Here is a 22959-nt window from a genome sequence, read left to right as displayed (position 1 = left end):
GACAGCATGGTCAATGTATTCAACCTTTTCTGGCCCATGGTGTTGCGTGTGGATGTTTATCCTTTTAAGCTTGGAAAAGAGACCCTTAAACCCAGACTTGGACAACATACTCTCTCTCCTGAATAGCAGGGGAAGCAAAATAGGGATTTCTCTTCAATACTTGCAGTTAGCCACTGATTCCTTCCAAACCACTCATTGTTGAATTTGCGATTTCCAACTTGTGTAATGTCCAATGGCCGATGAGCACCGATACATTTGATCTATAATTTTTCTTCAGCTGACAAGGATTGAAAAGGATTTGCCAGTAGATTTGACGTAATGACTGCTTGTCTAGCTAAGATTTAGAAAGTTTTATGTTGACATGAGTCCAATCAAAGATACGGGAGATATGTGATTTGACAGAATTTTATGTGGCCAATGACCTTGAGTGTTCTTGGATGGGTACATCTAATGTAAATCTATGGCAACACCCATGGGGGCTTGACATTTCTAGCTCCCATGAGTGACAGAACACTGAGCCAATCACGGCGCAAATAGAGAAGATTACCAACCCCTACGCTCTGTATTTTCCGCTGGCTGCCCCTCCACCACAGAAAGCACTAAGCTAGGCTGAAACACATGCATTTTGGAGCTGCCTTACTCAAGAAAGCAAAAAAAGAGACCGTTTCTATTGCGGCTTTAACTATTTAAAAAAAGTTTGTAAACTGATATGGGACACGTATTAATGCCAAAATAACATGTAAAACAGGCAACAACTTTTTTTCAAGCTGACCAGGTGGCAGAGCCCCACCTGCCCTGAATTACAGGTTGCCACTGGGTTCACCCTTAGTGAACTGAAGTATTGTCTGTATGTTAACTATCCTTCCTAAATCTTTTGCCCCCAGTCGCCCCACCGGCTCGGAGCCAACTCCTAAGTCGAGGATCTCAGACCTTCCCCCTATAAGTGCCGACCACGTAGGAGGCTACCGTCTAGCTGCTGCCACATTCGCTGGCGTGGAGAACAAGTTTGGTCTACACCTACCCAAGTTCAAGTCTTCTGGAGCGGTGTCTGTTAGCCAAGCCCAAGCCCCGACCAAAAAGGAGCCTACAGCCTCATAGGCTGTCTGTCTCCCCCTCAACACTTAACTGCTAAATGGCTGCATGCTCCTTGAGTCAGGTGTCCTAAAATCTGTCCCTTCATTCCTCTGAAATGGTAAAGAAAATGGTCTCCTTCATTCATAGGCATTTGAAATACTTACTTTGAATGCTGCATGAATAGTGCTTCCTTGGTTAGTCTTTGTATAGCTTGCACAATGTTACTGTACATTTTTTATTTCTGTGGAGAGGCATCTTTCATTGAAAATGAGTGGTGTCACTACAGCATTCCTCAAAGCGAGGCTGGTGAGGATGTCATCTCGTCAATCACATTTCAGAGACTTGAAAGGATGTACAGATGTTTTCAAAAGTATTTATTTTGAAATCATGACCAGGGTTTTGGGAAATCATTTAAATGTATCTATTGTATTTTGTTGAAATAAATCAAAATGGCTTAATTTTAATTGTGAAAAAAGTACATTGAGATTCGTGGAAGACATTCTCTGTAATATCTAGGTCACAAAAAGTAACGCTTTTGCTTAGACACGCCATAAAGTATGGATACTGAATTCATACTACACATTAAGCAATTTTCCAATACAGCATAATATCTTCAGGTAGTTCTCCCTCGATCAAACTTCTAAAGATTCTGGTTCTGATATCTTAAGTGTCAAATTTAGTTTAAGAGCAATAGTCAAGTTGAAGGTTACAATTGTCCATATAGTACAAAAACAAGTGGAGATCTTGTGCATCTAGGTTAAAGGAACATAGAAAAACACTGGCTGATGTATGATGAGACCACTACATTCCTGTGTGTAGTGATGGGTCTACTGCAGTTGAAGTGGACACGGGCATCGAAGCACAGATGGTGAACAGCAATCATGAGTCATGAGGACAGCAAACACATGCTCGAGGTGGTGTAACCACAAACAAGTCGAGTGGCCTGTGAAACTTAAGCTAAACCCACAACACTACCGTATGGATTCAGACATGGTACCTTTAAGGCATTCTGGTTTTTGAGTCGTTGAAAAAGAGTTCCAACTGATTTGTATTGCAGAGTAAGAAGATGGCTTTGTTTCTTGTAGTGTCTGAGGTTGATAGATAGCCCTGTTAGTTATCCCATCAGAGACTGGTGTACTTAAACCAGCCGAAGGAGAAGGCTATCCCAGTTAAGTAGCTATGTGTATTAAATCTGACTACAATGTTTCCAAAGAAAAGATGTCCACACGCCTGAACATTGTCGCAAATCTCGTCTTTTCCTCCAATCAAAACAAGGCTGACAATATGAAGCCTTTCGCTGGTCCCTAGACTGGAGTTTCCATGGCGATCAGGCAGAGAGGCGCTGAGCGGCCAGCTCCTCTGCGTCGTCCCGGTTCTCGTTGATCTCCGCCAGGGTTCGGACGAAACGGGTCCACTCGTCGTTGCGTGGAACGGCGATTTGCTGGCGGGAGAGGAAGACAAAGCATTGATATGGGTGAAAATACTAACACATTGTTGAAACTGGGACACTTCCAGAGGGCATGGGATCACAGACAATCTTCTAATTGTCACAAGAGACTTGACCTGTCAGTGGCAGAGATCAGGGTTTGGGGGGAAGAGCTGCTCTCTGTATCTGCAGCTCAATACTCAGTGACATGACTGACACACACTCAGACAGACCCTCTGGAGCAGTCTCCATCCAGATAGCTGGCCTCCTGACAAGACAATGGCTTAATTGTTGTCCGGAGAAATGGAGCATGAAGTATTACCAGAGTGCCTTCACCTCCACTTGAGATATAGGAGGAAAATAGGGAATAACCCCATTGAACATTTTAGATTTAGATCTCAATTCTTGCTCAAATGTCAATGTAAAACCCCCTTCCCAAACAAAAAAATATAAAAAACGGCCTTTCACTGTCAACTGCGTTTATTTTCAGAAAACTTAACATGTGTAAATATTTGTATGGCCATAAACTGAAGAAGTTCCACAGACATGTGACTAACTGAAATGGAATAATGTGTCCCTGAACAAAGGGGGGGGTTCAAAATCAAAAGTAACAGTATCTGGTGTGGCCACCAGCTGCAGTAAGTACTGCAGTGCATTTTCTCCTCATGGACTGCACCAGATTTGCCAGTTCTTGCTGTGAGATGTTACCCCACTCTTCCACCAAGGCACCTGCAAGTTCCCGGACATTTCTGGAGGGAATGGCCCTAGACCCACCCTCTGATCCAACAGGTCCCAGACATGCTCAATGGGATTGAGATCCAGGCTCTTCCCTGGCCATGGCAGAACACTGACATTCCCGTCTTGCAGGAAATCACACACAGAACGAGCAGTATGGCTGGTGGCATTGTCATGCTGGAGGGTCATGTCAGGATGAGCCTGCAGGAAGGGTACCACATGAGGGAGGAGGATGTCTTCCCTGTAACACACAGCATTGAGATTGCCTGCAATGACAACAAGCTCAGTCCGATGATACTGTGACACACCACCCCAGACCATGATGGACCCTCCCACTCCAGAGTACAGGCCTCGGTGTAACGCTCATTCCTTCGACGATAAACGCAAATCTGACCATCCCCCCGGGTGAAACAAAACCGCGACTCGTCAGTGAAGAGCACTTTTTGCCAGTCCTGTCTGGCCCAGCGACGGTGGGTTTGTGCCCATAGGCGACGTTGTTGCCAGTGATGTAAGGCAGGTCCTCACCAGACAACAGGCCTACAAGCCCTCAGTCCAGCCTCTCTTAGCCTATTGCGGACAGTCTGAGCACTGATGGAGGGATTGTGCGTTCCTGGTATAACTCGGGCAGTTGTTGTTGCCATCCTGCACCTGTCCTGCAGGTGTGATGTTCAGATGTACCGATCCTGTGCAGGTGTTGTTACACATAGGTCTGCCACTGCGAGGGCGATCAGCCGTCTGCCTGTAGCGCTGTCTTAGGCATCTCAGAGTACTGACATTGCAATTTATTGCCCTGGCCACATTCTCATGCCTCCTTGCAGCATACCTAAGGCACGTTCACACAGATGAGCAGGGACCCATTGCCTACCGTCTGTAAGCTGTTAAGTGTCCTAACGACCGTTCCACAGGTGCATGTTCATTAATCGTTTATGGTTCATTAAACAAGCATGGGAAACAGCCTTTACAATGAAGATCTGTGAAGTTATTTGGATTTTACAAATTATCTTTGAAAGACAAGGTCCTGAAAAAGGGACATTTATTTTGTTTGCAGAGTTTATGAAGAATGCCATGTATTTTATTGGCACAGTAAAGGCTCTTAACACACTCACCTCTCCAACATCATAGACCAGAATCTGTCCATCAGAGTCTCCCACGGCAATCTCTTTGCCGGAATGGGCCCATCGCACGCGGTTCAGGGCTGGGTTCCCCTCCACTGTGGTACTGGCTGTAGGAACCTGCAAAAGAAACACCTCATCTGTCAATGCCAATACTGATGACTGACTGGATTTCTGTCACACTATGGGCCAGTTTCCCAGACACAGATTAAGCCTAGTCCTGGACTAAACGGCACTATCAATGGAGAATCTGCCAGGACCAGGCTTCATCCGGGAAACCGCCCGTATAGATGCTGCATTGGTGCAAAACCTGTGGTAAAGGGGGCATGCGCCAGGTACCTCAGTGTCATTGTTGAGGTTCCACAGGTCAAGATGGCCCACTCCATCCACACATGCAAACAGCGCCGGGTGAGTGGGAGACCACATGACGTCGTAGACGTAATCCGAGTTGTCCTCGAACGAGTACAGCGGCTTGTTGTTCTGAAAGAGAGAAACGTAGGTGGCACCTGAAAACATAGACCCACTGAACTGACCATGCCAAATACAATTATCTGGATCAATGCAATAAAAAAATGTTTAAAAAAAGATGCAGCATTGTGGGCTTAAACGGGTCCAAATTCAACCACATATTTTGCTTCCTAAATGGCAACCTATTCCCTATATAGTGCACTACTTATAGGGCTCTGGTCAAAAGTAGTGCACTATGTTGGGAATACGGTGCCATTTGGGACGCACAATAGTAACAGCAGGCTTTCTAATGGAGACGGTACAGTACCTTAGTGCTCCACAGCTTGACGGTCCAGTCGAAGGAGGAGGTGACAAACAGGTGGGAGAAGTCGACGGGCCCGGTCGCTGTGTGACAGTCTATCCCTGTGATAGGCCCGTGGTGGCCCTCAAACATCTCACTGATCCCTGCTTTACTGTGGCCCAGACATACAGCAGATAAGAAAGCAATAATTAGCAAACACCACGTTCCACTTCTTAAAGAACCCCTCGATGAATACATTAACCAATAAGAGTCTAAACCCTATCTGAGCCAGGGGGGGTTTACTCATTTTAATTGGCCTTAGTGCTATTAGCCCATACAAACACATTGAACAGCCCCCCCCCCCCCCGAAAAAATAATCACAAGGAAGTTTGTTCTGAAGTGTCTGTCCTATATCTGAGAGATAAGAAAAAGAGATAAGAAAAATAAGGAAACATTGTATTATTATTATATTTTTTTTACATGCATTTCACCCCTTACTTTTGGCATGTGTCTAAACCCTGTCTAAACCGGGGGAGTTCTACTATGTATATGGAATTGTTTTAAGAAGATAATTTTGCTATTTAATTTATAATTTTAAGACCCCTTGAAGTATCAAAAATAAATATTTGGCCTTAGTACTATTAGCCCATTCAAAACAAATGTACACACCATGCGCTTCAGCACTCGCATATTAGTGTGTAACCCAAACTGTTGGGACGCTGCAGACATAAGTTGGCAGATCAGCTGTACAGACTTCAGATGAGTCCCAAGACGCTTGTGGGGGTCATAGAGCAAAACGAAGACCACCATTATGTTCCTGAAAGTCTCATTTTCAATAGAGGGGCCATAATAGTTTGTAGGCCAAACCGTTCGTACGCTACAGATGATTTTGTGAGAAGACCAATTTTCAGGATGTGTTCTAGCTTAAACAGACAGACTTATGGGGATTTTTAAAATGATGTTAGATTTCCACAGGGCATCAAAATGAAGTGTTTAACATGGTACTTACATATACTGACCAGGTGAAAGCTATGATCCTTTATTTTTTTATATATATATGTTTTTGAATTTTACCCCTTTTTTTCTCCCCAATTTCATGGTATCCAATTGTTTAGTACCTACTGTCTTTTCTCATCGCTACAACTCCCGTACGGGCTCAGGAGAGACTGAAGGTTGAAAGTCATGTGTCCTCCGATACACAACCCAACCAAGCCGCACTGCTTCTTAACACAGCGCCATCCAACCCAGAAGCCAGCCGCACCAATGTGTCAGAGGAAACACCGTGTACCTGGCAACCTTGGTTAGCGCGCACTGCGCCCGGCCCGCCACAGGAGTCGCTGGTGCGCGATGAGACAAAGATCTCCCTAACCCGGACGACGCTAGGCCAATTGTGCGTCGCCCCACGGACCACCCGGTCGCAGCCGGTTACGACAGAGCCTGGGCGCGAACCCAGAGTCTCTGGTGACACAGCTGGCGCTGCAGTACAGCGCCCTTAACCACAGCGCCACCCGGGAGGCCCCAGCTATGATCCCTTATTGATGTCACTTGTTAAATCCAATCAGTGTAGATGGAGAGATTCAAGGTTAAAGCATTTTAAAGCCTTGAGGCAATTGAGACATGGTCACTAACAATGTGTGCCATTCAGAGGGTGAATGTGCAAGAATGGGGTGCCTTTGAAAGGGGTACGGTAGTAGGTGCCAGGTGCACCGGTTGGTGCCAAGAACTGCAATGCTGCTGTGTTTCCCACACAAAAGTTTCCCGCATGTATCAAGAATGGTCCACCACCCAAAGAACATTCAGCCAACTTGACACAACTGTGGGAAGCATTGGAGTCAACATGGGCCAGCATCTCTGTGGAACGCTTTTTACACCTTTTAGAGTCCATGCCCTTACGAATTGAGGCTGTTCTGGGGGCAACTTAATATATTAGGAAGGTGTTCTTAATGTTTTGTACACCTAGTGTATACTGTGATATCATTACCAACTAAATATACTGTACATTAAATATGCCAGCATATACAATGAACAAAAATCTAAACACAACATGTAAAGTGTTGGTCCCATATTTCATGAGATGAAATAAAAGATCCCAGAAATGTTCCATATGCACGAAAAGCTTATTTCTCTCAAATTCTGTTCACAAATCTGTTAGTGAGCATGTTATCAAGGTAATCCATCCACCTGACAGGTGTGGTATATCAAGGTGATTAAACAGCATGGCCATTACACAGGTGCACCTTGTGCTGGGGACAATAAAAGGCCACAACATAATGCCAGAGACGTCTCAAGATTTGAAGGAGCGTGCAATTGGCATGCTGACTGCAGGAATGTTCACCAGAGCTGTTGCCATAGAATTGAATGTTACATTTCACTACCGTAAGCCACCTACAACATCGTTTGAAAGAATTTGGCAGTACATCCAACTGGGGGGCTGGAGGAGGTATTTCTGTTTGTAATAAGGCCCTTTTTGTGGCGAAAAACTAATTCTGATTGGCTGGGCCTGGCTCTCTATTAGGTCAAACTGGCTCCCAGGTTTGTGGGCCTATGCCCTCCCAGGCATGTGAAATCCATAAATTAAGGCCTAATTTATTTATTTATCAATTAACCGATTTCCTTAATTGAACTATAACTCAGCAAAATCTTTAAAATTTATATTTTTCGTTCAGTATATTTCTGAATTTTATAGTACACAAGGTTTGGTTAAGACCTCCTTTTTGTCTCATTTACTTTGAGAATAGTATTTAGAGAATTCCCCTTTTAACATGCCTGTAGTTTCCTAGCCCAGTGGGGAAAGCGAGACAGCATTCAGCTCCAGAGTCAAATGTTGCAGAGCTGTGGCCCTGATAATTACGCAGAGAGGTAAATACCCAGCATGAGTGATGCTTATGCGTTATTAACTGGGATGAGAGTATCATACCATTGTAAATGAGGTGGAAAAAAATCAGTCCCTCAATTACCGAGGTGAACCTGCAACGCAGAACCTAGCAACTATCCCCTCTCGGCGGTCTCTGGGCATAATGCAGGACATTAACACCGTAGCCGTAGAGACCAGGCTCTCCGTCGCAGGCAGCACTCCGAGTTCAGCCATGTTGCTCTGTCGCCCCACATGCGGACACACTGACTGTTCCCTCAAACGAGAGCATTGTGCAACAAACTTCAGATTCTAGTCTCTTTGGGACACCCAGTTTTAAACAAACTCCCTCACTCCGAGGGAGAACTCCTCCAAAAGAAAAGAGGGAAAAAATGATTTGTTTCCCCTCCATGTGTGCCCTGTTTAGGTTGGGCGACCTTTACAAACATAACTGACAGAAGCTAAAGCAAAACAGGATGACTGGGGTAGGAATGAAAACCTCAAAACAGCAGGAGATCAAGTGTTGGATTCATATTGCTTGGGGAAGTGAGGGGGATATATTTATGTTTTAAACCGGGGCCTAACAAGCCTCCTCAGTTTCCTGGAGGTGTCTGTCCAGCCAGAGGGGACGAGGACGGGGACAAAGGGGGGGGGGTGTACCTTCCATGACGACATGCCATGTAGACAGAACCGTCCTCGCTCCCCACCGCAAAGTTGTTGACATCCCCGAGGGGGAAAGACATGGAGGTGACAGCGACGGCCTTCGACTGCTTCAACACCAGCTCCAGGCTGTCCTGTAGAGTAGGGGGAGGGCGGGAGGGAGCAGAATAACATTCACAACCAGCTCTCTCTGCGCAGCCTGCATGCTAACACACACACACACACACTACCCTAACCACAGCCTATAAATTTCACTTGACAGGTTATTAATGCAGAATTTAAAATTCAGCTAGCACTTTATAAATGATTAACATTTGACATGGGTGGGTTTGGCAGCGGCGTCGGAACAACATTGCCAGCGGAGATCATTTCCTTGACTTTGAAAAAATTAAATAAAAGAGTTGAGCGCAAAATTAAAGGTTTTTACGTAAAACAAAAGGGTTCTAGTGAGGTCCCGGTGTTTGACATGCCCTATGAATGGGCCGACGTGTTGTGTGTGCAGAACGGGCTGAACGGTCCCATGTCAGTGTGGTGGCGGGTAGGTGACTGATGGGTGGTACCTGCGGCTGAGACAGCATGTCCAGGCTCCAGGAACACATCTTGCCGTCGGTAGAGATGCTGATGAGGTTGTTGGCGTTCTGGGTGCCCAGCACGTTCACACAGTACACTGGGTGCTGCATAGAGAGAGAGAGAGAGAGGAACAGGGCCCCACAATGAGGCTGTTCACGACACGCCAACGAAACCATGTTCCTGCACTCGCCTCTAATTGCCATTGTGCGTGTCAAATGCAACTTGAGATCAATATATATTTTGGTGATGGTTGATTGACATTCCATCCCAGTGTTACCGTGTGTGCTGCGGCTGACAGGGGGGTCCTCTGTACAGGGGTCCTCTTGTTGCTCCGGTTGTCCCACAGAACGATCTGCCCTGAGTAGGTGCCCCCCACCACCAGGTTAGGGTGGAACTTGGCAAAGGCGGCCGACATCACTGCAGACTGGCAGAGAGAGAGGGGGAGGGTGAAAAAGAAAAGAGAATGCCATGTTAGCGTCTGCTGAGATGGAGAGCACAGCGGAATGGCGACAGCTCTCCGGTAATATACGTCTAATGTCACCTCCAATCAAAAACTGCTATGTGCAGTCCCCATTTCAGACCTGCTCAAAATAACATACAGACTTGAGCCATTCAGGCTCCTGCAGCAGTATACCAGCTTGCTGTATAACGGGCTGCTTATTTTCATTTAAAACTAACAATCCCGTGGTTTCCATGACTCACACTTCACCACTCACGACAGAGCCTTCTGCTGGAGGCTGCTCACGACAGGATAGGTCTACATTATTCATGCTAGTTTATTATTTGTAAAATCTCCTTCCTTGCTTTCTGGGTTACTGGTCCAAGCCCTACCTTCCCCGTAGCCTGAAACACATCCCCTGTAAATCCTAAAACATGTCGTCGTATGTATTAATTAATTCATCCAAGTACCTTTTTTTTTTTTTTACACAAAAGGTGACACCTGGTGAGGAAAAATTGCTTTTCCCGCCCACTTAGAGGCATGAGGAAAAATGAGTTCACACTTCTGCTCAGTTTTATTTCGTCGGCGCAATGTGCCTGGGACTACATCCGCTCTGGCAGCAGCAACATGTGGTTCTACTCAACCTGCCTTGGTCTGCGAACCGCAGGGCATGCAGTATATTAAGGCAAGCCAGCGGAGGAGCTTCTCTCTCTCTCTCTGCTGAACACAGGGCCCTTGTTTAGACACACATGATAACCACTTCAGCCCTGCACAGCACACTTAATACGACTGCTGCAGCCTCTTGGACCCCAGTCAGCTATTGCAACACTGCTCTTCTCCGGCGCCTCACTAACATGTGTTTGTGGATAGATGTGGAGGAGGTGAATGCCAGCCCGGTGAAATCACAATGTGGATAAGAGATGGGGGTGGAGGTGAGAGAGAGAGAGAGAGAGAGAGAGAGAGGTGGGAGGGATAGTTGGCGGTGTGCCACACTCGTCAGGGAGAAAGCCACCCATGAGGCAGAGGGAAAGGGAGGGCCCTGCGTTGCTTTAGTACCTGGCAGTGGAAGACGTATTCCGGCGTGTTCTTCTTGTACTTCATGTTCCAGACCAGGGCCACCCCGTCCGGCTCGTGGGGGGCTTCCTCGTTGTTGTTGTATGAGGCAACCAGCAGCTCAGGATACTGGTGACAGACAAATCAGCCCAAATGAATGTCAAGAGGAAGTAGTCATGGCCCCCAGGCTTGGCTCCATGTGAACAAGCCTCCCCTGCCCTCCGCGGTGCCGGTGAATGCCTAGCAGAATGCGTAACCGCCCCTCCTTCAACAAGATTTATGGCCGGGAAACTTTCCCCCAACAGCGCAGTCTGGTAAATAACGTTTGGATGATACAGCTTTGCATAATGTTAAAGGACTAGAGCCTAGACTTCTGAGAGAGCCGAGTGAACCACGGTAGTAAAGTTGGCCACTCCAGGTCGTTGGCCACTCCAACTCAACCCTCCCAGTGCACATTTAAAACACAAGGAGAAATAGCGGAGGAAAGAAAGGCTTTAAAGACCTGCTCTCAACCACTTACCAGACGTAAACAAACCATTAACCTCTGCTGCTTCTCATATTGGAACAACTGAAGTTTACAGTTTGTGAATACACAATTAAACACCAGGGAATGGATTTTGCTCTAAGAGAACGACGTAGTGGTGAACAATGAGTTGGTGTTCAATCACTGACCGAAGCCATTGCAGAACTATGAATCAAATGAAGGGCGACGTTAGGGGAAACAAATCATTGCGAGCTCGTACTAAGTGACAATTTGTGCATGACACAGTCCCAGCTCCAGGAGGAACATGGTTAAATGTCTAATATATAAAATAAGTCCCATGTATATCATACAGAATTAGGGCAGTGGTGAAGGAGTTAAAGACTCAACAATACATTTACATACTTCATTCTTACAATACCAATGGCATCCTAACACACAAAGACAGATTGACATGAGTCACAAAGACACAGGGGCCAGTGAAACCATAAATAACTATTGCTTGCATTGTCACTCAGTGACTGAGTCAGTGAAAAGGTTGCATCATGGTATATGGTGAAGTTCCCCCTAGATGCTGATCTTGGGTCAGTTTTCCCAATGATTAAGGCTAGGATTGGAAAAGGGAAGCTGATCCTAGATCTGCACCTATGAGACACTTCACCCCGGAGCATGTTTTTACCTGAGCGGACCAGTCCAGACAGGTGACCACACGGTGCTTGGACCAGCGCTCGTCCATAAACTGCCTGTTCAGAAACAGCTTGGCCCCTGCCTGGATCTCACTAGAAAACAGCATAGTCACAGTCATAACAATACCACACTCCTTCCTATTACTAAACAGCAACATGATTTAGCCCTTTTCTACTCAAAAGGTATCAAAGAAATGGGACTCGTCTATCGGAGAGCTTTCCTAACCCCTCCTTCTCCTCCATCTCGCGACCACTGTAGTCGAAGAAGACGTCCACATGTTCAGACAGGGCCCGCTCCACGATGCGGGTGCTGTGGTCAAAGAAGGTTATGAACTGCTCAGAGTGGAGGATCTGCAGCTTCTCCTCCTCGGTCAGCTCTTGTGGAGGTGCTACAGACAAACGGACAGTAAACATTAATGGCAAAAGACACAGAATCATCTAACAGGTTTGAGTTGTCTCATTCAAATTTTAAAAAGTCCAAAACCAAAAAAAAGGACATCATACAAAACTGATGATGTAGAAAACAGTTTGCAAGATAATTCAATGAAGAGGACGTCAAAGAGATCCAATTGTTATTTGTTTAAACACCACAACTCCTACCTTCCTCCTCCTCTTTCTGGACAGGTTTCTCTGTTTGGGCCTCAAGCACTTGTTGTGGTGGAGCAACTTCCTCCTCCTCTTCTTCTTCCTCTGTTGGGTCAAAGGTGCATGATTCCAGTTGAACACCACATAAACCTGGCAATGCTTTATATTTCTTGGTTGAGACAAAATGAGTGACGCCAAATTTGACAGTGACAAATGAGCAAAGTTATGGCTTATTTGAATTACAATGGTTTGAAGTGACAACTGATCCTGCAATTCTGTGTCAATGTTTGGTTCATTCCTAATGAGTACTAGTCTACCGCCGCACCGTTGTTTTTCTCTTCAATATAACACACTGAATGTTAAGCAGGCTAGCATGGGTATGGGAATGAAATTATTCTGTGTCTCATCTCCCATTCGTTTGGTTTGACGACACAATGTCACCTCTTTGAAAGGACCTGCGCCTCTATAAAGTTGTCATTTGTGTGGAGGGGGTGACGCAGCAGGGGTCTGGGTCCTAGGGTCCCCCCCCCTTTCCCCCTCCCCCCCCCCTTTCCCCCTCCCCCCCCCCCTTTCCCCCTCTTCCTGTTAATGAGACGCAGCTATTCAACAGGGGGCTTGCACTTGTCAGTGCAGCCATATCCTCCATGTCCCAGTAACAAGTCCCCCCTTGCAACCAGGCCAGGGGCCGGGGCCATGGTCCGGGGCCAGCGGGCGGGGAGCAGCTGCCCAGGCCCACTCCCAATGGCCTGACCAGCTGACAGGACGGTGCTAACCAGATGGCGCTGCTTGAATTGTCTTGTTCTACTACAAGGTGGCATGAGGATGGCACAGAGGTTTCCCGCCTGGCCGCCCATAGACAAGTCTCTCTCTGAACGGCAAGCCTGTGCAATTACCGCCCCACCAGGGGGTCCACAGACTGCTATTCAACCTCAGAGAACGTACCACAAAATACAGCTTGTAGGCCGGACCAGCTGGCAAACCACACGCTGGCTCAGACACACTAGACAACTCTGCTATCTCCAACACATCACCGTCCCCTCTCCATACACGCCTCTTCAATGCATAAATAGGCCATCTAAACAAACACATTCACGTGGATGAGAAAATGTACAGTGTGTTACTTCCATACCTTTTTAGAGCTCTACGTATGCATAGTTCATCTTTAATGGCAGCAGCGTTGCACACAACCTTTCCATTTCCACTGAGATCTATGATAAAGTAATCTGTCACTTTTCCCATATAAAGTGATTCTCTTCCCTCCTTCCTATTAGGTGGGAGGGCGTTGGGTGCTCTGATAAGTTTACAGAACAGGGTTGATGACGAGCCATTTCAAATGGACGGCCGTACCCTGAGACCCAAAGGAGAAGGTTAAAATCTTTCCTTTCAAGGGCCTCAATCAGGCTTAAAGGAAAACAGTAATCACTGTCTTTCAGCTGGGCCCGGCCGCGCTCGTCAGCCGTTTCCCCCGGCGAGGCAGGCAGAGCAATCAACCTGCCAGGCATTAGGAGCGGAAAGACAATCTGAAAATAAAGGGTATAATGCACCTGCCAGCCAAAATGGCCATTTGGAGAAAAGCTAGTGATCCTGGTGACCCTGCTGGGGTAAGAGGACAGAATCGGGGGTGGGGGGGGGGGAAACATTTAACAGAATTCAACACGGATCAACCATGTCCTGCACACTGACACCTCCCCTCAAAGCAGGCCCAATTATGGCTTTTGTACCAGAGAAATAAAAGCTTTTTGGGGGGGGGGGGGCTGGGAGAGGGAGGTGTAATCACAGTTCTTTGTCAATAGACACTATATTAATGCAAACTAGACGTGGCCCCAGTGTGTTGTTCACGTACAAAACTAATGACCTCTACTCCCCACTGCAGGTGTGTCCGTCGCCTCCACAGCCACAGGATGGACAACACAAATCTGACTTCCACATGTCAGTTTACTAAAGGCTGTTCCACAAACCTCAGCTTCCATCTGCTGGTCTTTCTAGATGAGCTGAGGAGACAGCACAGTCTGTCAGTAGAGAGAGAGAGCCCACTTAGTGCTAAATACAGAACGCGCCATGGCGTCATTCAATTCACCGCTAGTTTTCAATCCGTAAATGAAAAATGTCCTTCCCCTTCAAGTCTAAAGTAAACAGAATTACTCATAACAACTGTTCACAAACCACATACGACAAGGTTCCTTTTAATTCTGTTCTCCTATTTCTTGCATTTGCCAGCTAAAATGAACGGCAAAATAATTTGACATCTCAGAAAAAACACCATAATGCCCCAAATGTATTTTGCTGCCATCAGAAGCAGGTCAAGCTCCAAAATAGGTTTACGTGCATAGCATATGCCTACATCACATTTTCTACAAGTGTCACATACGGATTTACTAGAGGGACAACACAAACCGGGAGATTTCAGCAGTCACCCTACTGCTATTCTGATGAGCAGGTTAATCAGGGTTCAGTCTGCTTTAAAATGGGAGGCTTTTGTTGAGTTTACACACTTGGTTACTGGCTCTGCATCTCTATCCCTTTATATAGGCTCTCTTTCTCTCGCAACAAACAAAGGATTGAGACAAAAAGCACCTTTGAGAAGATGTGATTCAGCAAAAAACTAATATTATATACCCTATAAATCTTTCTTCATGGTTATTTTTTCACATTCATACCTTGGAATAAACTCTACTAGAATTGATATGAGCATGCTGAAATTCTAGTTAAAAATGGTAGCCTGGGCCTAAACTTAATTCAACAATACAGTCAGTTAAGGGGTACTAATCATCAAGTGCCAAGCGCATGAAATGAGACAATGTTCAAAGAGTGCCACTTCGAACAAGAGGCTGTTGAGTTCCTTTAGTGATTAAAAGTTATGGCCTTCCCCTGAATTCCAAGTGATTAAAACAATTGAAATGAATCATATTTCAAATGTACTCAAATACTCTTGTATTGCCTGAAGCCTTTTTCAAACAGAGTTCCAGGCAGACCACTCAATGAATTTCCCCATATCTTCTTCCCATAATTACAACCTCTTGTTAAGCAGCACTTATTGACATTGCATAAAGTCTACTGCTGTAGCCTGAACTCGTTAACGTTCTTGATATAGGCTACCACAACATTTGATTTCTACACATGGGGGGGGGGGGGGGGGGGGGGGCCTGATTCACTGCTTTTCCTTGCATGACCTGGGATGGGAATTACAACCATCCCAAATAAACAATGAGTATTACTTTTATAAATATTGTTGGGCCTAAGATTTATGGGGAAACGTCTCAAACTAATAGATACTTTCCCACCAGGTCACAACATTTGCATCTACACTGGACTCCTAGTAGCCTATATTAGAGAGTCTCGAGCAGTGCCTTTCAAACCTCTCCCATCAGACCCCCTCAGAAGTTTCACAATTTAGTTGTAGCCGTGAACTATTTCACCTGATTCGCCTATTCAAGCCCTTGCTGATTAGTTGACAAGCTAAAAATCAGGTGTGATAGCTGTGGACTTGTTCAAATACAGGGAACGCCTGGGGGTCCCCTGAGGAGAGGTTTTAAAACCCCTGGTCTAGAGGATGGGAGCTGGAAGGACCACTGCCCCCTATGTAAATTAAAGATGACAAATTAGCTTTTTTTGCCTTTTTTGGGAGAGGGGTTGTTCTACTATGGGGACCATTTGGGATCTCCCTCTCCACCCCCGCGCTCTCTGTCGAGCATGGCACGGCAGCACCTCCCTCCAATGCCACCGCCCGCTGACCTTGTGTGCCGTGCCGTCGCCTCCTCTTGACAACATGATGAATCGCTCAAATCAGTGCACACACCCGACTCCACCCCCAACATGGAATATGCACAGAAGGGTGCGAACAGGCGAGGGAACGCCGCCTCACCAAGTGCCAGGAGTGATGCCGCGAAAACGCACAATGTCACTGAGTGTGTTTTGTTATGTGCCTATTGGGTGAAGGGAAAAGACAGGGAAGCAAGAGAGTTGATGAAATGATTACAGAGTGACAGAGAGAGTGGGGGGGGGGGGGTCTAGTGTTGAACAGCCAGCAGAAACCATCCTTGTTTAACACAGTGTTACAATGCCCTAGAGAGAGAGTCCCTATGCCTCCACAGAACAGACAGAGAGAGCTCCACTCTTCATTCTTCACTGGGTCTGGTTGTTTTTCCCACCAGGAGTCACACAACTTGTTCACAGCCAGACTGCAGGCAATTCACAATCCTCAATGACAAATCACCACAAGTCATCTGGCATCGTTTCCCACGGGAGATTGAAATGATAGGGAACAAACTTGGTTCTATGCAGTTTGAAGTGTGAAGGGGGAACTTACAGGAGTTGCTTCACAAGCACAAAGACAACTAGCTCATGCAGGGAATAAACCTTTTGTTCATCAACCAAAACTTCTATGGACACAAATCCGCAATCAAAACATTTTTAAAATCACTCACTGTGTAAAAAAATATATATATATATATATATATATATATATATATATATATATACACTTTTTAAACAGCTAGGTTACATTGCCCCTCTTTATAGCAGTAGGGTAGTGCAGTAGGGTAGTCTGACATGTCTTGCTGATAAAGCAGTGTAAACAACTAAGATGGATTTCAGTCCGAGAGAGTGTTTGAACTGCATCTTAGCAAAGACAAACGAGGGGCGTAATCACAATATTGCACATGTGGACTTTGAGTAAATATGCTTTTTTTTTTGAAGATACGCCTAGACAACCACATGAAAGCTGCTGTGCAACAATAACATACATATTGACATGCTTCCAATACATTAGCCGAGCATGCACAAAGCACTTCCTATCTAGCCAATCTACTGCCTTTCTTCCCCATTCGCTCTGGCCCACTCAACCTGCACATTTATTGTAGCAAGGCCCTATTGCTTTGAGGATGGGAGTTGAGAGAGGAGTGGGCATACGTGTGTGTATTTAATCTTTCCTTTGGTTTCTTATGTTTCTCAGGGGGCCCCTGCAATTTCCCCCAGCTTTCATCTCTGTGCTCGGTAAGGCCAGATCATTTCCACTCCGTGTTCACTTCCTGCTCCCACAGGCCAGCCGGCCACATCACACACACACACACACACACACACACACACACACACACACCTTTAGTTGTGTCCTGAAAATATCAACTCCTAAAAGAGTCTAGAGTAGTTGAGTCAGGCTTTCACCTTCTTTCTGCTGGGTCATCACAGGTGTCTGGGTCTCCTTGGTGTACGACACAGTCTCTTTTGGAGGGAAGTCAACATGGGTGATCTTGGCCATGCCCATCTTCAGAGGTCCCCGCCTAAAAGCAGAGCACAACTTCAGGACACATGGAAGGGCCAAGGAGAGCTGAAACAATAACATAAACCTAGGGCCAGCCCAGACAAAGCACACAACGGTACTATCATATTGCCACCTTTTCATTAGCACCTCAAAGCTGAAGTTGCCTTTAAAGACCGATGGGGGATTTTGTCTTCTGATAATCACTTATTCGTGGAGAAGGAAAGGAAGGATAACAGCGTGTATGTAGGTCAAAGAAAGATGCCACCAAGCTACACACTTTTCTTCTGATATAAAATGGCAGCTTTGAGCGGATCAAGAAGAGCAACAACACTAGAGGTCGAAAAGAAGGTAGTGTCCAATACCGCAGCTCAGAGTCAGAGTGAAGCTGAAGAGTGGATGGGTCAGAGTCCCAGTGGAGAGTCCTGGTTAGTGTCACAGCAGAAGGCAGCATTAGTGAGAGAAAGTAGGCATAACCCAGAGGATACATGTTAGAACATATACACGCAACATGCCCACACTGAAAAACACCGGTTACGAACCAATTGACTGCATAGGACTTTATTTCAGAAACACTGCGTGAATCATTTTACATAGAGGTTGGGAAAACGAGGTTACCACAACAACCCTCTAGTAGGCACTTCCACATAAAAAAAACAAGGACAGTATCTGTTTAAAATGCGTGGACACAGGTCCTGAGAGTGTGATGACACGGTGTAATTAGGCAGCCTGAGGGACTGGCGAGGCCTGAACTGTGTCACGCCAACGGCTTGAACTCCCACGTGAGGGAGCGCCCTGCGGGGAAAACATGACCTCCATGTGTGTAGGAAATGACCACGCTGCTGAGGGAAACGAGTCAACACGTAGAGCCTTGGGGTGGAGGAAGAGCTCCCTGGCCCTGATGGGACACTGGGGGATCTAGAGTTTCAGCAGGGGGGCCGGGGCTCTAATTAGGGGTTAAGATGTCCCCCAGGCATTGCACAGTCCTGCTGTTTTATTGTCCATTTAGGACCATCCTAATGCAACACAAACAAAATGAACATGCACACCCTCAGCATAAGCTAGTAATCATCTTTAATGGTACTGCATATACCATGCAACACCATGCTTCAGATGGGATATTGTTAATGTACACTCTTCAATGCATCAGCTTACCCTGTGTAGTGCTATACGAATCTAGAACAATGTGGAACCTCGTGCTCTGCAAAAACTAGTTTCCTTTTACAAGTGCGTCATGCTAGGTTTTAGACTGCATGAAAAACCATGGCAAAGCGTTGTTGCTGGGCATTTGTGTGTTACTTTGAGAAGAACACCCTTACTGTGATCTCAAAAACTGTACATGTTTATGGGCATAGCTTATAAGGCAAAATGCACATGTGTCAATTTAGTCAAACTAACTCAACGATAGTTTACATTTTATTGTAAGAAAATTTGCATTATCTTACTAAAAACCTAGATGCGAGGTTACTGTTCCAGCTGTGACATGGATGTATAGAGAAGAGACCTGCTCAAACCTGTGATACACAAATCCTTTCAAAATGACACAGACATTAGGAGAGACAGTCCCTCATTCATTCCTGCGATTAAAAGCACCTGCACGCATCACAACCTAAATTACAGCAACGCTGCACTGTGCTTAGAGGATGAAGGCTCTTTGCAGAGAGAAATTAAAGCATTTTGTCATTAAACATTAGACTGGGGGGTGTTTGTACCTGGGTCCCACGGCGCCGTCGCCCGAGTCTTGGCTCCCTGCCTCGCTTGGTGTGCCCACGGATTTGCAGGTTGGAGACATGGGAGGAGGGACTAGATAGTGAAACAGACAGGTATCCCCTGTTACTATGCGCAGAGGCTGGTCTGTTCACAATGGCGTAAAAGTACATAGTGTTGGGGTACCAGCAGTGGTAATAAATATATATATATATATATATATATATATATATTATATATTATATATATATACACACACACACACACACACACGTTAATCTGGCATGCAAAAAGGCAAATAATGAGTGGGTATGAGCAGCACAAAAGAGAAAAGACAAAGAAAAATGGTTATATTTCATGCCATATGCTGTGAAAATGCAAGTGAAAATTCAACAGTAAGACAAATACCAATAGTATTACAAACTAATCACACATCAGCATACCAAAAGTGAATGGATGAGACATGGTAGAGAAGTTGAGGCAAAAATAGAGTTGTCAAATTTTAAAATACAAACAAGTATTTAATCATGTCACTGTCATAAAAAAAATAGTATTTACATTTCTAAGGAACCTTGGCAAACCTTAGATTTATTAAATTGGCCAGTCATTAGGCAACATTAATTAATCTACTATGGATCACTTCTGCCCCCTTCTGTTAGCTTGGTGACAATGTTCTCTCACATAAATCTCGGTTTAGAAAAACACATGTCAAGAGTCAGATGGTCTACACTAGAGGCACAATACACTTCCTTGTAAATAGCAAATGTGCAGAGATCTGTTAAAAATCTGCTGGTACATGGTTTCTTACCAACAGGAACATCAGCTGACGTGATGCCCATGCTCTGCAGAAGGGCATCTGTCTCACGTCTCTTTTTCTCTAAGTCTGAGTCATCTATTGGGACTGCATCTTTCTTCGAGTCAGCCTGGGAGAGAAGCAGAGCAGATACACGGTTAGTATCCTGGCTGTAAGCATGAGGAATGGAGGGTTTGATGGAGCGTTCGAGTCTGATAGTCCGAATTAGTTGCCTGGTTAACTTGCCTAGTGAAATAAAAATGTACCAACATTTTTTTGGCAAGTTCAATAAAAACAATTAGTCTAGCCGTAGAATCTGTACATTTTCCATGGAATCAAAGCTATTGTTCCTCTTTACACCTACTCAGAGACTGAGCAGAATGCGCACTGCCATTTTGGTAGGTCTAGTTCAGGGGGTAAGTAAAGTCCCTATAAGCATGTACTAACCTCTTTCTTTTTGCGCTCATCTTCCTTCCTTTTTTTCTCCTCCCTGATCTGAGCCAGGCGTTGCTTCTTCCTTTCAAGTTCCGCTTTTAGCTCGCTTTTGTCTGACATGATGCCAACACTGTAGGACACAAACACGCTTCAGAACAACAAGATCGGTGACCTACAACATTTTACAGAAGTCTGATTTGCCATTATTTGTACAGGTGTTATTTTTTTTGTCTCTCACAAATAACCACAAGTTAGGCTATACATTGGAATATAGACTATAGTATGGTCAGAAGCACATTTCATGAGCTGTTCTGAAAGTGTAATAAGATCACTCCTTTGTTTCAACGTTTCAAATCAACGAGAATAGCACCTGCTCCTTTGATCTACCAGGTCAAACCATTTAACTAGGGGGACCACTGCTAGGTTTTTATCATGAATTAAGTTTCAGCAGGGCCCAGATAATTTGGTTCAAGAGCACACTACTGTCCAGGCAGAGAAAGGATGGATGCTCTTCCATTAACAGGGTCCTGACCATCTGGGCTGTAAAACCCTCTCCTGGTCCAAAGCCCCATTCAAGGCTCTTTTGTCTACTGAACTTCACAATGCACTCTTAGAGATTAAGTTGATCATTTCAAGAGGCTTTATCATTCTGCATACAGCATTAATCAACCCTCACATCCTCCACAGCACCTGACCCTTTCCACATCCAACACAGAGACCACTTCAAGACATTTGTCCTAATTGCACAATTTAAAACAATGAATGGAGGTCTGAGCTATCATATTGAAATAGATGTGTAAAAGCGTTGCTTTTAAGATGGTCTGCACAGTGTGAAACTACTTTGCACATGAAATGTTATCAACCTTGAGATAACAATGTGGTTGATGCAGCTGTGTTTATTTAACTCATACATTTGCATTCTGCTGACAAAAACAGACAATAAAATATGCTTTTTCAAGGAGGTGTTAATTGTGAATGCAGACTTCTGCAAAAGTAAAATGTATTTGACTTCAGTTAGCTAACTCTTATAAAAAAATTGTCTTTCGTTTAATTTTTTATTTATTATTATAATAATTTATAAAAACAGAAGAGGTGATCTAGAGCTCCAACATAAGCGATGCTGGCAAGAGTCGAGCCGAGAAGTAACTAGTCGAGCCACCACAGACACTGGTCAAGCCATGATGAGTATTGAGCAGCATATTCTTGCATCACATTTACTTCTACTAGAGCGACAACATTGTGTACATATCTCGTACCATCTAAAAATTCAACACATGCGAAACAAACGAGTTATTTTTGACTGACACAATTTATCGCGTTGGTAAACTAGCTGCGGCCCCACCCAGCCACTGACCCAGTGAGGGAGTTATATTAACATGAGCCGCTGTGCACCGGACTAAAGCCCGTGAGAAGTGAACGGACAAATACTGTGAGGAAGAAACGCAATCCTCAAATCGAACAGTCATCTGCGCCACTCCGGCCATGTTGTCAACAAGGCAGCATGGTGCACCGTCCATAAACATCTCTTTTCCATAAAATATATGTTCGAATTTACAAACTAGTTTTCATTGGGAATATATATGGCTACACCTGTTGTTTACGAAGCATGTGACGAATACAATACGGTTTTATCAAAAGTAACCACTTTTGCATGCGAGAACACAGAATCCAACTCATTACTCCACGTGCTTAACCTAACTACGTCACTTTTGTTTGTTTTTAGCATACTTCGCCGACAAAGCTGACGAAAGCCCAGGAGGCTTTCCCGAACAATCTCCCACCACCGGGGCAACCCGGGCCTTAATCGAATCCCCTCACTGTGTGTAGTGACAGACAACATTTTTTAAACTAGCGAGCTAAATAATTGATGACTGACTTGGCATCCTGATCTCTTCAAGTTGAACGCATTGATTAGGTAGCTGAATATGTCGCAAACACTTTATAACTACCGTCATTTAACATAACGTTTTATTTCAGCTTACCTTGTAAAGTTAAGATTCTCAACTAACGTTAGCTAGCTATATCACAATGAAGTGCAAGTGAGTCAGCTCGGCCTGCTAGCCAGCCAACTCAAAGACAACGGGAGGGCTGGCATGGCGACTAAATCGCAACACGTTTTTATTAGCAAACAATAAGTAAAAAAAGTACGCTCCACGTTTCACTTGTAGTTTGGTAACAAACCTGGTTTCTCCTAAGCTTTCCAATCGCTTGAATCAGGAACCCAGGATCCTTTCCTAAATTTGCCAACGCAACCAATGCGGAATTACGAATGCCGAAGAGGGACATCTAGATTGATATCCGCAGCCGATTTGCTTGCAATGAGTTTACTGCTCCAGTGGGGAGCACTGTC

General features: G+C 45.1%; 2 protein-coding genes across 6 annotated transcripts in view; one reads left to right on the top strand and one right to left on the bottom strand.

The window, feature by feature from the left end:
* LOC109866641 (calcium-binding mitochondrial carrier protein Aralar1-like) overlaps positions 1-1538 on the top strand; it is a 20771-nt gene extending 19233 nt beyond the window's left edge. For both annotated transcript variants that reach the window (XM_020455421.2, XM_031795065.1), the window contains one exon: positions 885-1538. In XM_020455421.2, coding sequence (XP_020311010.1) covers positions 885-1098 — 214 coding nt within the window. In that variant the 3' untranslated portion in view covers positions 1099-1538. The remainder of the gene's footprint in view (positions 1-884) is intronic.
* LOC109866651 (cytoplasmic dynein 1 intermediate chain 2) lies at positions 1434-22959 on the bottom strand. 4 transcript variants are annotated; one of them, XM_031795069.1, is made up of 17 exons: positions 22791-22919; positions 20622-20739; positions 20190-20304; positions 19387-19477; positions 18040-18099; positions 17581-17696; positions 12436-12525; positions 12062-12224; positions 11829-11928; positions 10672-10797; positions 9454-9600; positions 9167-9280; positions 8607-8740; positions 5123-5267; positions 4687-4827; positions 4342-4467; positions 1434-2515 (listed from the first exon to the last, which is right to left on the bottom strand). In XM_031795069.1, exons 2-17 carry the CDS (start codon positions 20727-20729, stop codon positions 2402-2404), a joined length of 1890 nt encoding a protein of 629 aa, XP_031650929.1. In that variant the 5' UTR covers positions 20730-20739; positions 22791-22919; the 3' UTR covers positions 1434-2401. The 4 variants fall into 4 exon arrangements, with proteins under 4 accessions (XP_031650929.1, XP_031650938.1, XP_020311022.1 ...); XM_031795078.1 differs by lacking the exon at positions 22791-22919 and adding an exon at positions 22592-22699; XM_020455433.2 differs by lacking the exon at positions 18040-18099 and having other exon boundaries at positions 22791-22959.

The sequence above is a fragment of the Oncorhynchus kisutch genome, linkage group LG2 (genome assembly GCF_002021735.2).
Source record: "Oncorhynchus kisutch isolate 150728-3 linkage group LG2, Okis_V2, whole genome shotgun sequence".
Taxonomy (NCBI): domain Eukaryota; kingdom Metazoa; phylum Chordata; class Actinopteri; order Salmoniformes; family Salmonidae; genus Oncorhynchus; species Oncorhynchus kisutch.
This window is presented reverse-complemented; position numbering and strand designations above follow the sequence as displayed.

Excerpts from the sequence above, each read along its gene's own strand:
- LOC109866651 (XM_031795069.1), bottom strand. The coding sequence starts at position 20,729 with ATGTCAGACAAAAGCGAGCTAAAAGCGGAACTTGAAAGGAAGAAGCAA. Across the intron at positions 9,601-10,671 it reads AATACGTCTTCCACTGCCAG|TCTGCAGTGATGTCGGCCGC; the intron begins GTACTAAAGCAA and ends TCTCTCTGCCAG. Across the intron at positions 9,281-9,453 it reads TGTCAGCCGCAGCACACACG|CACCCAGTGTACTGTGTGAA; the intron begins GTAACACTGGGA and ends CTCTCTATGCAG.